Source organism: Drosophila albomicans, chromosome 3, assembly GCF_009650485.2.
Source record: "Drosophila albomicans strain 15112-1751.03 chromosome 3, ASM965048v2, whole genome shotgun sequence".
In the NCBI taxonomy this organism is placed as follows: domain Eukaryota; kingdom Metazoa; phylum Arthropoda; class Insecta; order Diptera; family Drosophilidae; genus Drosophila; species Drosophila albomicans.
In genome coordinates this window covers 17,008,102-17,023,281 of record NC_047629.2, presented here as the reverse complement: position 1 = coordinate 17,023,281, position 15,180 = coordinate 17,008,102, and the positions used below count along the sequence as shown (strand labels likewise).

Below are 15,180 nucleotides of genomic sequence, written 5' to 3'. Positions count from 1 at the left end.
TAATTTTGTCGGCAACGCAACAGTAACCAACCACAACAGCAGCAACAACAACAACAAAGGGTAAATAAGAGCCACCATTGCTTTTGTTTGACATTTATTGAAACTTATTTGTTGAAGTTGACTTTTGTTTCAGCACACAGCCAGCGGACATTTGACAGCCTCGTGGCAACCGCGTTGATGTGATTTTAATGATGTAACTGCGTTGCCATGCCAGTTGCGAGTTCACAGTTCACAGTTTATCAGCTGCCAGTTGCAAGTAAATGCAGCAGCTGCTACACAACATTTTATGGGCCTTTAGGTTATGGCATGCATGTTTTATGCGTGTAAAGTTACGCGATAAGTGGCCTTTTATTGCTGCTCAAAATGTGTTAAGTCGAGCTACACGACGCACCGTTGCTGATGTTTACATATTTTACAAATTGTTCCGCGTTCTTCTGCTGCAAGGCGGTCATATTACTCATACGCCACATATGCCGACAAGCAAAACTTTACTCATCAAACGTGCAGGAAGCAAGCAAATGAGCTGCTTAATTGAGTGAGTGTGTGTGAAAGTTTGTTATGTGTGTGTGCGTGTGTGTGTGAGTCTGTTGGAAAATGCAAATATGAATGCAGAGAGTTTGCGAGTGTGTGTTCGCCTTTGTAAGGTGTGTCTAAGTTAAGTGCATGACAAGCTTTAAGCGCCAGCAGCATTTTCAGAGCGCATTTCTTTTGCCTGAGAACTCAAGTGCAGCAATCACAAAAGAACTCAAAACGTACTCAAGCGGCCTGAACTGGACACCTTTGGCACTACTTGAGAGACACAAAGCATTTCAACTATTTTCTGCAAATGCTTCACGAGTAACAAAAAAAAAAAACGAAAACACTTACTTCGAATAAGTTTTCAAATAAAATTTATATATTTCTTAAACAGTTCACAATTTAATTCTACATTTAGTATTTAAAAATAGAAAATGAACGTTTGAAAGCTGAAATTTCATAATTTACAATTCAATTCAATAATGAATTGATTAAAAAGTTTAATTGAAAGGATAATGTGTGTGAAATTATCTTGGCAATTGTTGGCCACAGATTTTGGCTTTACTTGCGATGCACTTCTTTAATTAAAAACAGCCGGCAGAAGTGTGTGCTGCTTTTGTTGAGCCAAAGTTGAAGACTACTCTTGCATCCTATATGAGTTTAAATAAAGTTGCGCATACGCCCTGTTGTGCGTGTGCCTGTGCGTGTGTGTGTGCGTGCGCTCGGGCTACTTGTTCCTGTGTCTGTTAAGTGGAGTGTGCGGCTGACGCATTTGCATAATGAACTCAATTAAAAGTTCGGTTGCCTGCCAAGCGCAGAGTCTACGAGTCTGAGGCGACACCTCACTAATGACGAGAAGGGAATATGTATAATATACGGAAAATAAAATAAAAATAAAGTTGATATTTGTTGGAGTTGTGCTCTTCTCGTCGTTAGACTATTGCGCTTTGTCCTTGCGTTGCAGCTCCTGTTTGGCGAGCAATTGAATGCGTTGGCCAACAATTCCCAGCGGTTTGCGTGGCACCAGATGACAGGTTGATTGCCTGTCAAAATGCGAAAGACACATTAACAACATCAACAGGCAGTTGTCGCCGTTCACTTGACTCACTTGTAGATGATTTTCTCACGATCTGCCCAGGGCCAGGAGCGTTCGAGGTTATCCAGTTTGAAGAGCAGCTGCAGAATGTGACAATGTGATAATATTGTGTGTACCTAATGAGGCGACACATTGATTGCTTCTTACCTTTTGTGACTGCGAGTGTGCCGCCTCCTCCGTTGAAGTTCTCGCCGATGTTGACGGTGATGTTGACATTGATGCTGGCGTTGGCGTTGGTGTCGCAGCTCGCACCTTTGAAGTGTCGTCAATCGTATTGTGCTGCTCCAGCTGCGGGCTCAGCAGCGTCAAATTACATACGCCCTCGGCATCGTTTATGCGCAGCTTGGGCACATTTCGCAGATTCCACGTATAAGTGGTGCTCAAGAAGTCACTGTCATTATTATCCTTGGCAACCTCATCCTCATCCTCATCCAGGTCGCTGCTGTCGCACTCGGAACTGATATTCTTCACAGCGTCTGCTCTGAGTTGAGCTGTTGCTCTGGCTGCTATTTCCGTGTGCCGTGTTGTGTTGTCGGTGTCGGCGTCGATGTCTGCGCCTGCAGGCAGCTTCAGATAAAAAACAGCCTTCTCATCATCACCGACCTCATCATCTTCGTAGTCGTTGCCATTGTCTGGCTCATCACTTGTCTCATTTGTCGCATAATTGGCTTCCGATGCATAATCCGATTCCGGCGTCGCATCCTTCAGTGACTCTGATTTGAATTTGTGCACAGCATCTTCAGCGTCATCGTCATCGTCATCTTGCACCTGCACCAGATCATCTTCCTCATCATCCTCAACATCGTCCGACTCGTCGAGTTCACTGTCACACTCACTTTCCGGCTGCTCGAGTAACTCATAGTCGAGCGCATCCTCGTCGTAGGAACATTTACGCTTATAGCTCGCCTCGGCCTCCAAGGAGTCAAAGGATTGTGACACCGTTGCCAGCGTGGAACTGAGAATCTTGGGTATTTCAGCAATGGCGGAGAGCTTGCGTTGCATCTCCAGCAGACGCAGCTCAATGGAAGTGGGAAGCACGCGGCCTGCACGAAGAAGCATTTGGCACATTGGACTCTCACACAGGTGTTTATGGTTGATAGAATACGATTTTATTGTAATAACACACACGCAGGCACAAAGGCGAATACATACACATACATATAGAATAGAAATAGCAAATAGATGCGGGCATTAAAAGGTTAACTGCTGATGCACAAGGTTACAAGGAGTGGGGAAGAAGCGGTAGCGGGATTGTGGTTATAGTTATGGTTATGGTTATGGTTGAGACATCACTTCGATTTGGATGCCGTGGGCAGGGCCAGCAGCATGTTCTCAATGGTGCTGCTGCGCAGCTCCTTGTTATCGCCGACCTCCGCAAAGAAGCGTCGAATGTTCCGCACAATGCGATGATGAGGCAACTCCTGCGCGAGGTGTGGCAAGTTTTGTTTGTTTGGGGGGAGAGAACAGAGATGCAGTTAATATCGCTTTGCAACATGTTGTTGGCATTGTGAGAGAGATTCACCTGCTCCTCTTCGTCGGAGGACTCGTCCTCGCTCAATTCAATGATCACCTCGTTGCCCTCCTCATCGATTTGGGTTTTGGTTTTCTTTTTCTTGGGCTTGGGCGGCTCTGGTGGCTCTTGCCACATTATGGGATGCCAACAACGCGAGCCAAGCAATGGGGTTGGGGTGAAGTCTACAAAAAGATACAGCTAAATTCTTTTGTTTTTCTTTTGTTTCATGCAACACATTTCATGCCGGGTATTATGGTGTGTATACATTTAATATGTTTCGTATCTATCGCATGCCAAATTTAATTGATTTTGATCATTGACAACTAACCTTTCGGCGGTGGCATCGGCTTTGGCACTCGCATCACAATCGACTTCTCCTCGCCGGCCTCAAACATTCCAGTGGGATCATCCTCCTCCATGCTGCCACCAGATTACATAAGCAAAAATGAAATAGAAGCCTCTGTTAGCTAGATGTGTGCACACGCTGCAATTGTTAAGTGGGTCGACCTACTTGCGCATTAGGAACTGCACTTTCTTTGGGGTCGCGTTGATGCGCTCGTGTGCCTGGGCCAGTGTCAGCTGCGATGCGTCCTCTTCGTTTATTTCGAGTATGATATCGCCCAGACGTATCCCCGATTTGTCAGCTAGACCATCGGGTGTAACCTGCAGGCAGACAATTAAGATTCTTAATGATGCAGCTGTGTTTTACACTTTCAATTTCACTTTTACTGACACCAACAGCAGTCGATTACTCCGAACGGGGCAACAGTCGAGGCGCAATTGATCGCGAATGTTGCGTAGTTCGAGTTTAGGTCAAGCAAAATGCTTATATACTCGCTCGCTCACTCGCTGATATATGACAGACAGATACAGATGGATATAGCGAGTGCGCCTATAGATACAAGAGTTTGCTCCCAAAACACAATGAGATACTTTTATGTATTTCAAAAACTGTCTGCTTTTAATGTGTACCCTGCAGTTGACTTTGCCTAAGATATGTGTTTAGTATATTAACTTTTCTCATGCAATGACTATATAAACGTATATAATATATCGTTCAAAAATTCAACAATAAATATAATTATAAGCTATAGAATGAATAAAATTAATTTAATGAAATGTACGTTTTAAAATCAATATTTTTGGCAAATATTTTGTTCTAAGCAGTGCCTATATTATTTACAAATAAATTTTACAATAAATCTTTAAAATAATTTGATAAAGTTTAACTTTAATTTAAACAAGCAAGAAAGCTACAGAGGCGTGTGCTCCACTGTATGATACCCATTTTGAATAAAGGCAAAACATTTCGGTAGTACTCTAAAAATGTGTAAAATACTGAAAAAATACTAAAATATAAAGAAGCATTTACTTGGTATATAAATATACTAGTACATTAAAAATAAACCTAAATAATTAGAGGTACAATATTAAAATTCGCTTCTTCCGCTAATAATAAAATAAACCAAAGTCTATATTTGTATATAAATATACTATTATATTTAAAATATACCATATAATGGCTGGGAGCACAATGTTATAATAAGCTTCTACCCCATGGGTAGGGGGTATAAAAATCAAATTTAATACTTTCATCATACATTTAAAGTAATTTTCTTAGCTTAATTGCCTCTGAACAATTTCAACTTTAATAGTACTATTAGAAGTACTGAAAGCATACAAATATATGAGGAATCAATACATAAACATTACTAAATAGCTTTGCTCCTTCTATGCTAATTAATTTCCCACCTAAATAATTAATAGCAAACTGATTAATTACAAGACCAATTACAATTACAATGACAAGACCCATTACAGCGTTCTGTCAAGTCATCTATGCCTTAATGGTAGCGCAGGCCACACGCCACGAAAAATAACAATTTATGTATTCTTCGCCGCTTTGTCGTTTTGCTGTTTTAAAACTGAACTGAAAAAAGCAAACAGACGTCAAAATGGATAGCAATACGCGAAATACATAGAGCTAACCCAAATATTGTACATTCCCTCGGCTCAAGTGTGGGGCAATTGAATCGAGCACAAAGTGTGATTCGGTCTCTCTCCTGCTTCTTTGGCGCTCTACGCTCTGTGCCTCGCTCCGGGTCTTTATATTTGTCTTGCCATTTGACAATTGTCGCTCATACGCCCCATCGGACCAACAAGCAGCGCGCGACAGCGTAAAGTGAAATATTCATTTCGTTGATTTCGTCATAGCCGAATAATTTGAAATACGACAACGAAATGCGTGTTCTTTTTGGCCACCGACCAAAAGAGTCGACAGCAATGATGAAACAAACGTTGCAGCTGCCACATTGCCACATGCCGCATGATGCGGCAGTTTGTTGGGTCTCTCAGAGTGCCAATACACGATGCCTTATGCATAGTTAACCGGGCGTAAGGAACAGAGCAGAACACAACACAGAAGATAACAGAACACTCACCTGAAAGACGGTTAAGGGCATATGAAATTCAGCGCCGCCGGTTATCAGGAAACCCCATTTCGTGTCATCTTTGGAGTCATAGGCATCGGACTCCACGTCAAAGGCGGGAAAGCCATCCGTATCGCCAATGCCGCAGGATACCTTGATAATGGGCGCCTTCTTCTTTGTCTCTGGCATCGACCACAGAATTCCCACTGGCTCCGGCATATTGTAATTTTCTTGTTGTTGTTATTGTTATGGCCGTTGCTTTTGCTCTTTTCCTTTTTGTTTGTTTATATTTCTGTTTTTTTCTGTCTTTTTTTTCGGTTTTATTGGAGAGGTTTCTTTTGCGTATGCTCTTATTTTGCGTATCTGCTCGTTTTATTTATAAATCTTTGCGCTCTCGTTCTCACACACTCGCGTGCTCTTTGTTCGTCGCTCTCCCTCTCTCTCTCTCTTTCTCTTGGTTGCAACAGTTTTTATATTTTTCTTCGTTGTTTTTCTTTTCTCGTTTCTTTTCTTTTTTTTTTGTGTGCTGTCAAAATTCAGTTTGCCAAAAAAGAAAATAACCCGTGCAAAAAAAACAATATTTATTTATATTTTGCCGGCTTTTAGCGTGCTGTTGGCCAATGACTTTGGGCAAATAGCATAATCAATCGCATTTGGCCACGAGTCTCATTACCACAATTGCTAACAATTGCCAACTGTCACTCTGGCTTATATAATCCTCATTCACGCATTGCACAATGCAAGAAACTGTCGATGAAACTGTCGGGGTTTTGTTTCCAATTCGATTAGCACAGCATTCGTATTTTATTATACTTTGTATTTGCTTAATTATCAAGCAAAAACTTAATGAGGGTGCGCCCTTTATTTTTTTCTTTAGTTTCTATCTAGCTTGAAGCTTTGCGTTTGTCCACGAATATTTCTTCTTTCTTTGGCTTCCACACGATTGCACACGACTCGGGCAACTAAAACTAAAAGGCAAAGCGCTAAAATAATTTCGAGAAGTTTGCCTTTGTGGTGCATTCGCTTTTTTATAGTCGCCACACGGCGACGGATGCTGCTTTTATAATACCCTATATCAAAAAAGGGTATATATGTTTTGCTAGAGACTCTAAAGCATATACAAGTCTTTCTATTTGTAGTTTTGTAAATTAATTAGTTGGCATCTCAATCAAGTAAAGCTGATTAGTTTATTATGCTAATACGTTTATTTTTTTTGTGTTTTCTGTCATTTGCACATAGTTTCAACATAAGTTGTAAGATAAAATAGTTTTTTGTCAATTATACTTATAAATTTTGATCACGGCTTTTGTATGTGGGGTATATTAAAGTCGTTTGCCCATGTCACATAATTTCCTGATGCTTTTTTCGGCCTTTTATTCTGTCTCTCGTCGCGTTATCGTCGTGTTGTCTATTGGGATAGGTCCAGAAAACTTTTTGCCGGCTACAAATTGTTGCTGTTGTTGTACTTTTTTGTTAGTTTCTATTTTTGATATTGTGTTTTTTCTCAGCTTTTTTAGCTGACAGCGAAGATTGTTGCTGCCTCTATAAAATGTTTGAAAATCCACAAATAAAACGTGGAGATTCCATCAATAGATTGCAAGCGTTAGTGCAACTATTTTGCTAGAAAAGGTAAATTGTCTTGTCAGCAAAATACGTGATTTGCTATTATTATTCATGTTGTTTACTGCTGATTAATGTCTTTCTTCGAATTTGAACTCAAAATTTGTTTTCTTTATAAGTGTGTCGCCCCTATCGCTCTTTGGTGTCAAAAGGTTATAAATTTGTTTATGTTTTTTTTTTTCGTGGAAATATTGTGAATTCTGAAAAACATTTCGAAATTAAATTTGCCGATAATCTTTTTAAAAGGAAAGACACTTTCACTATTTAAACTTTGCCTTGACTCGTTGATGTCAGCGAGATGAAGGTGCACCATATTTGACAGTTGTCAGACAAAAGGTTACCGAGCGCATAAACTTTAAGAGTTCTTTGAAAATTTATCTTCAAGCCAAAGGCAATTCCCAGGAGCAGGTGAAAAATCTGCAGAGGGTCTCCTTATCGACCGGACACGTCGTTTGGAATTCAATTCCCTCCTCTCTCTTCATCCCAAATATGCAGATAATGGAAATAAAAAGTCACGGCGAGAATGAAGACGATGATGCTCTGTTCATGTTTGCAGATAACGAAAAGTTGTGTTTTTATTTTTTTTTTTTTAAGATTTTTATTTATTATTGCTAGTGTTCAGGGGTTCATTAAAGCTAAGGCTAACCCTATTCTAGGAAGGTCTCGTTGTTGGCCTCTTTGGAATTCACCTCGAGCACCTCACAGCCCTGGGCATAGTCCTCCGGATTCTCCACATGCAGCTCATCTGTCTCATCCACATTGCTTGCGTCCTTGGTGTCCAGAGTTTCATCAAGAGCTTCTTCACCTTCTGGGGCTGCACGCTTGCGACGCGCTGAATGGGCCTTTGCAGGTTCGTCGGTGTGCTCCTCAGTTGATGCACTGCTTGTATCGTTGGGATCTTGTTCCTTCTTCTGCTCCTTGTTTTTCTCACCCGAACTGCTGTTTGAGCCATCGCTAGCTGAACGCCTTCGACGTGTGAGGTCCGAGCTGTCAGTGTCGGTGTCGATCTCATTGCTCTTTCCTTCCAACAGCTTGAGCAACTCTTCGTCGCTCACTTTAGTGCCTTCGGTATCCTCGAGATTCACCGGCAGCGTAAATGCTACGTTCAGCATTACGGCTGCCAGTGCAACTATTAAGATCCATGAACGCATCCTTGATGTGCTTGTTGTATTGTATTGTGTACCTCGCGCTACGAATTGTATTTTTGAACTGACTGCTAGCGCTGTCTACAGTTTCTTATGAAACATCATTTATTATCAGTCTGAAGAGTCTGGTCTTACGATTGGTTGATGACAGGCACATCAAAGCACAGCTGACAATGCCCCAAGTCTAATTAAAGCGTCATCGATTAGCGAGTTGCAAAGCTACAACCGATTCAAGCCGCAAAGAGAATCCATATCGAGAATTTCAGTCTCTCTTTGCTGGCAGGTTTTCCCCAAATCATTTGCAACATACACTAACTAAAAGTACACTCACTTTATCAAGAAGCATTTCTACGATTATTTCAGTGTGACAAATTTAAATAATTATTGTATATATTTTTCTCTATGGTACTTTTGCTCAATACTATTGAAAGAGTATACAAAGTGCCGTGACGAAAATAAGTATGCATTTGGTTTGCTCAATCTTTTCTTCATACTTATTTCGGAATGCGCAATTTACTGGCACTGCCTTAGCAGTCTGTGTGTGCAAATTTCAACTTGACTTGCATAATAAATACAAATTGAGCTGTTTCTCTACGAAATTGATAAGGCAGATAAGTGAGATCAGCGAAGATCAACTGAACAGAACGCGCAATTTGCGTGATTATCGACGAGACGTATGCAAAAACCTGACACACTAATAAAACAACAACTGAAAACACTCAAATGAACTCAAAAAGTGTGTGTGTGTGAATAATTCTATGCTTACCTCTGATGAAACATTGTTTATTATTTCAAATCGCGCAATTAAATTGTGTCAACATCAAGTCAAAGTGTGTACCACAGTGCGTATAAATTGAATGGATTGGCGAGCATTAACTGCGACGCCAATCCATTCAATCCGGCTAGACGCCGGCTGTTGACCAGGCTAACACCAGGCAAATGCCAGTTAATCCGCTTCGGCGTCGTTGATGATGGTGTTGGCAAGCCCTGAAAAGGATTCCCATTGATAAGGAGGAACGTGAACGGCATACTCAACACTCAAATGAACTCCTAAAACATTTCTGGAGAGCCATTCAAAAATGCCGCTGCTTTTATAAGTATTTGTCCAACACTTTCGAGTTCACGCGCAATAAACGCAACTGGACTCAAAATTGATATAAAATATTAGCATAGTAAGAGAAGCTGAAAAGGTGGGCGAGAAATTGGTTTAGCATTTGGCGAAATTAAAAGCAAATATTTAACAGTCTTGGCTTATGGCGTTAAGTAGCTGGGAAAAGTTTTAAAGCTTACGCAGCATAACTGAATTCCCAAAAATAAAATGCGATGATTGAATTTGATTCCCCTGATGAATGTCCTGCCACTTCAGCACAAAGCAAATACATATTCCATTACATAAGTTAGAAACATCAAAAAGCCAAGTGACGAAACGAAACGAAACGAATTCAAATGAAAAGCTACTGCATAATTTAACAGAATATACAATTTAGATGCCTCGCTTCATATACCCTGGCCCAGAGACAAAGGGTTAATGGGTATGCAGAAATGTCGAAGTCGAAAGTCGAAAGACAACAAAAAAATAGTATCTTCTATACTCACTCAGCCTGATTAATTGAATTTTATAAGTTACATTTACTTAAGCAAACTCAAGACGGCAAGTAGGCTTCTTAACGGCATCTTTGCTTTTTGGTTTCGTTGCCCTCTTTCAGGGGTACGCTAAAAATACTAAACGAGCACAGAGTAGCTCCTCCAAAGTTCAAATATTTGATTAGATTTCATTGCCTACTTTTGAGAGTGCCTCTCAGCTCATACAACCTTTGAATGTTTGCTTTGATTTCGTTGCATACTTTTAAGCTGCGCTAAAATTCAACTACTCTCAGTCAATATTAATGCCCAGCTTATATTTTTTGTTTTTGCAACCGCTTTCATTTTTGTGGTTGTCATAACTTTAATAGCGCCAAAGCTGAAAAAAAAAATGTTTTTGTCTGGCAACTGTTTGCATATTTGGAGTTTATACATTTTATGCAAATTACGATTTGTTTGAGTGCGACGGCGCGCATTGCAGCATTTTATGGAAATCAACTGACACCTGGTGTCCTAACAAAATATTTGCCAGCCATTTTTTTTTTACGAGATTGTGTGTTTGTGTGCTTTGGTATGTGCTTTTCTTTTCATATTTATTAAAAATTAATCAATGTCATAAGTTTGCGAAGCCATCAATCAGTTTTAAAGCATAAAGATTTGCTTGGGCGTAAAATGTCATGAGTATGTCAAGGCATAAAGAACTGAAGAGCAAGCCGCATTTGGTGACAGATTTTTTTAAAAATTATATTACTTAATAAAAAAGCATTGCAATATTTATATTTTCATTGTCAACTGTATAGAAAAAAGTTAATTATGTTGAGTATGACAAAATACCAAAAACTAAATAAATAAAGAAAATTAAAATTATGATTTGCTATTTATCAAATCAACCTACACACACACATAACATATCTTACTATTTAGCCATGAAATGGACAGCAAATCTTTTAATGAACAAACAAGAAATATCTCCACATTTTCAGTGTCAAGTTTGATACTTTATGTTTGTTTTTCTTTTTTTGCTTATAAATATTCGAATGTTGGCGGTTTTTGTCTTTCCTTTCCGTTATATATTTAACACACTATCATAATTAATTGCAGGAAAATACGTTGTTAATTTTTATTTATATAAATTATGCATATATACACATGGCATAGGGGAATTATTTTTAAATTTCGTATATATATTTGTGCATTTGTGCCTTGGAAATTTATAAACAATTGCGCACAATATGATTATCAAGTTGTAAACAAATTGAAAGGGTGCCACGCGCACAATATTATTACGCAGTCTTATAAATATTTATAATTCCGAAATGGAATTATATCATACCTAAAAATCTGATTATGGTATGAATAATATTGATTAAAATCTGAAACTATTTTCATATCTGCATTAACATGATGTTCGGCTCATAAAATAATTAAATTGAATTGTTATTAAATAAGTATAGCATAATATAAATAAACCCATGAGTAATATAAATAGACAAGCAAAAATAACACTGCCTATCTTCCTGATCGTGAATATATAGTATCTACCCTATAATTCAAGCGGTTCAAATTGTCTCCATTAATGAGTCGTCTCTGTCGTCGGTCCCTCTGTCATTTGTTTTGATGGCGGATGACTTAAATTTGGCATGCCAACTAAAAAACAAAGAAGAAAGCTAAAGTCGAGTGTGCTCGACTGCGAGATACCCGCTTGCAATTTTGAATAAGTGAAAAACAGTGTGGTATTATTCTTACAATATAATGAATTATATACCGAAAGCTATATTTGGTATATTGATATAGCTCTATTTTCAAAATATATTATAGTGTCAGCCATACAACCGTTTTTCTTAACAATTTTTATTAAATCGAAACCAAATTCATACAAAACATCAGACGGACATGGCTAAATCGTCTTATATACTTTATCGATTAGGGATCATACATCATACATCATACATCATCATACATTTCCTGCAGGCACAAAATTTAATACCCTTCTACCCTATGGGTAACGCGTAAAACAATATAGTATCTGTATAGTCTATCTTGTCACTGAATGAAGAATTAAGATGGATCTGAAAAGCCGGTGGAATAATAATATACTATAAGAATTGCTAATAAAAAAAGATTGTTAAATTGTATTGAAATATTGAATATATCAAAGTTGGTAAAGAAGAACATTTACATATCTTTTAAGCTACTTTATTTTGTCAACCCACCAAAAGAAAAACTATATTTTTTCACTTAATCACTTTTAGCAAGTCAATTTGTGGAAATGTTGATTACTAAACGAATTATATTTAGAAAAGTCGCGCTCGCAATTAGCAAAAACTAATTAAGTACATTTTTCATTTACCACACATAGAATGCAACAATGTGAAATGAGAAAAAATGACGAATAAAAGTTGAAAATTATGATAAATAAATCAAAAAGCAAGCTAAGGAATTTGTCAGCTGCATAACAAATTAAATGGGGGCGTGAAATTCAGTTTCAGAATGCGGGTCTGGTCTGCTGCTGTTGCAGGCCATTGCCAATAATTTTGCGATGTATCACACCTGCATTTTATGCCATGTCAAATAAATTAATAAATAAAGATGCCAACAAAAGTGTTGCTTACAAAATGCCCAAGATGTTTTTCCTTATTTCCATTTAATTACCAAAGTTCTGGCCATGCGCCTGCATCCATCTAGATGTATCTGATTATCTTTTAAGTAGGCGTTTGCAATGACCTCAGCATGCTTCAGTGGAATTTTTCGCACACACTTGTAAAACAGGCTATTATATACACACAGGTATACATATAAGTATTATTACTTATAGATATATCTATACTATACATATATATCATAGAAGGCAGCCATATTTAGATCGTATGTGTGAATAGATTTGAGAGCGTAAATAGCAAGATATATGTACGTCGAGATATATACGTAGACATAGATTCGAATGAATAAATAATAAGATAAACACCCACACACCCTTACACACACACACACAAAGGCAGCACACATAAAAATTTAGACAAACACAAACACTGTATTAGCTGAAGGTTATATCGAAATGCGCTGCTGGAATTGAATTCTTCTATGTAGTTGGGCGAAATGTCTCGCAAATGTGCCATTAAGTTTAATGGCCGAAACGCGTTTTCGTTATTCGTTTAGAGTTAAATCAGTTTTAGTTTTCGTTTTCATTTTCTCCACATTTTCATCATCTTTATTTTTTGTAATTTTTTGTTGTATAAATAAACTTAGGCGTATACTTAATATAAGGCGCATCTACAAGCCTTTGAGTGTTGCATATGCATTTGAATTTGTGTGTGAGTGTGTGTGTATGTGTTTTTCTTTCTTTTTTTTTTGTATTTGTGAGGAATATTTTTTGTTTTGTTTTGTTTAATGTTGCAGTTAAACTTAACAGTTAAAAAATTATAGAAAGACAGACAGAATAAATGAGAACTCCAGACGGAACGACTGAGCCAATTTACTTGCCGAGCAAGATCTTGCGGCCAGCGCCCAAGTTCTGACCAGCCTGGGTGGCACCCTTGTTGGAACCAGCCTGCAGGCCAACGATGGTCTGGCCAGCCTTCAGCTGCTCCTCGCTGAAGTCACGCTTGCACTCATCGGCGGGCTTGGGACCCAAGAAGGGACCCTTGAAGTCAGCGTGCTTGTAGGTCTGCAAAGACAAGATCAACGCAAACGAATTAATGTCGATCGATAGGAAAGAGTGAGGTGATTACTTACAGCACGGCCCAGAGCGAAGATGGTGTTGGTGACGTTGGCAATGTCCTTCTTTTCGTACAAGTCGACGGTCTGGAAGACATCAATGTCGGGCACACCGTATTCCTTGAGGGCCTTCTGGAAGTTGTTGATGTTCTCCATGAACTTGAACTGGCCACCAGATGAGTTGATCTTGGCGACAGCGTTGGGGGACAGTTTGTTGATCAGATTGCAGAGCACCTGGCCGTCCTTGAGCACATCCTCGTATGCCTGGCCACCGGGGAATTTCTCACCGAGAATGGCCTCAATCCATTCCTGGGCCTCCTTGTCCATCTCGGGATTGCGTTTGCCGGCAATCTGCACAATTAAACAAAGCAATTAACATCTTGTTTTGGCACTTTAACACTTTCATTTGCAATTCATTTTCGATTTTTTCACTTTGTCCGAAATCTCAAATAGTATTTCATTTTTATTTCTTTTTTGTATTCACCTTGGCACGAACAGCACGTTCAAGAGACATTTTGTTGTGATTTGTTTTTTTGGGGGGAGGTTTACTCGGTTTGTATGATCTTCACCAAAGCTATTGCAAGCCTACACTGATGCCAGTCCACAGGGCGTATGCGGCTTTTAAAGCGCGAGAGCGAGAGATTGTTGCACACACACAAGTGCAGATGATTTTCAAGAATTTTCCAAAAATATATCCGAATTCGGAGTCGTCTTCATGAACGAGCGAAAGCTGTGAGATTTTTGCGGCCAATGCGTAGGCGTCAGTCAGCACAACATGTGTGTGCTTTTATTTTGAATGTGTGTGTGTGAATAATATTTGCTCACTTTTTGCCGACTTTGAGCGTCGCCATGGCATGAGTCGTCCGTTTTAATTTTAGACCGGCAACATCCAAAAACTTAACAAAATCAATTTCAATAATTTTCTCACACGTAGATAGACGCGCGCCCTAAAGTAAATTTTACAAACTACTTTTCCATCTTGTTATTGTTGCTGTTTCTTGTTTTCCCACCATCCAATTAACGTATACACACAATTTCATCATACTTTGCTCATCCGAAAAAATTTCCACATTTGATTTCGGACTAGACAAATATTGTTTTGCCTTTTCGGCTCTTCGGCCAGCTGTCTAGCTGCACTTATTTGTTGCTTTTTTCGTGCACTATTTTTTTGCGATCGTAATTTCCAAATGGGATTTCGAATGCATTGGCTCATGCTTAAAATTGGCATTGAGTTTATTTCAATAAGATGTTGGAATGCCTTCCAAAAGTGAAAAAGTGTTGAAATTTGTGTGAAATTGCAAAAGAAAAATTCGCAAATTTATAAACAAATAAAATTACCGCAAAATTTATTTGTGCGTAGTCACATTATTTAAGTGTAATACAATGTTGCTTTAATCCAATTGTCAAACATAAATTCAACAAGCTTGCCTTGGGGCTGTTTGTGTAATTTTAACACATTTTAATTATCCCAAAAATAGGGATTAGTCATCTAAATTGGACGGACAGGGATATTCAATGAAAGGAAACTTTTGTAATAACTTCCATTCAATTAGCAACAGCATCTGA

At 38.7% G+C, this 15,180-nt stretch overlaps 2 protein-coding genes across 4 annotated transcripts; both read right to left on the bottom strand.

Moving 5' to 3' along the window:
- Positions 1 to 932: 932 nt before the first annotated feature.
- Positions 933 to 6,516, bottom strand: LOC117569048 (PDZ and LIM domain protein 7). 3 transcript variants are annotated; one of them, XM_052004996.1, is made up of 6 exons: positions 3,859 to 3,973; positions 3,637 to 3,788; positions 3,454 to 3,545; positions 1,760 to 2,655; positions 1,625 to 1,692; positions 933 to 1,559 (listed from the first exon to the last, which is right to left on the bottom strand). In XM_052004996.1, exons 2-6 carry the CDS (start codon positions 3,642 to 3,644, stop codon positions 1,454 to 1,456), a joined length of 1,170 nt encoding a protein of 389 aa, XP_051860956.1. In that variant the 5' UTR covers positions 3,645 to 3,788; positions 3,859 to 3,973; the 3' UTR covers positions 933 to 1,453. The 3 variants fall into 3 exon arrangements, with proteins under 3 accessions (XP_051860956.1, XP_034105941.1, XP_034105939.1); XM_034250050.2 differs by lacking the exon at positions 3,859 to 3,973 and adding an exon at positions 5,567 to 6,516 and having other exon boundaries at positions 938 to 1,559; XM_034250048.2 differs by lacking the exons at positions 933 to 1,559; positions 1,625 to 1,692; positions 1,760 to 2,655; positions 3,859 to 3,973 and adding exons at positions 2,699 to 3,033; positions 3,135 to 3,307; positions 5,567 to 6,493.
- Positions 6,517 to 13,098: 6,582 nt separating this feature from the next.
- LOC117567898 (muscle-specific protein 20) lies at positions 13,099 to 14,237 on the bottom strand. Its single transcript, XM_034248172.2, has 3 exons — positions 14,099 to 14,237; positions 13,633 to 13,965; positions 13,099 to 13,564 (listed from the first exon to the last, which is right to left on the bottom strand). Exons 1-3 carry the CDS (start codon positions 14,126 to 14,128, stop codon positions 13,373 to 13,375), a joined length of 555 nt encoding a protein of 184 aa, XP_034104063.1. The 5' UTR covers positions 14,129 to 14,237; the 3' UTR covers positions 13,099 to 13,372.
- Positions 14,238 to 15,180: the final 943 nt, after the last annotated feature.

Bases quoted from the DNA above. Each gene is read 5' to 3' on its own strand.
- LOC117569048 (XM_034250050.2), bottom strand. From the start codon at position 5,773: ATGCCGGAGCCAGTGGGAATTCTGTGGTCGATGCCAGAGACAAAGAAG. The intron at 3,546-3,636 runs GTAGGTCGACCC...ATCTGGTGGCAG, and splicing joins GTGCAGTTCCTAATGCGCAA to CATGGAGGAGGATGATCCCA. The intron at 1,560-1,624 runs GTGAGTCAAGTG...GCATTTTGACAG, and splicing joins CGTGAGAAAATCATCTACAA to GCAATCAACCTGTCATCTGG.
- LOC117567898 (XM_034248172.2), bottom strand. From the start codon at position 14,128: ATGTCTCTTGAACGTGCTGTTCGTGCCAAG. The intron at 13,966-14,098 runs GTGAATACAAAA...TTAATTGTGCAG, and splicing joins AACGTGCTGTTCGTGCCAAG to ATTGCCGGCAAACGCAATCC. The intron at 13,565-13,632 runs GTAAGTAATCAC...TTGTCTTTGCAG, and splicing joins TCTTCGCTCTGGGCCGTGCT to ACCTACAAGCACGCTGACTT.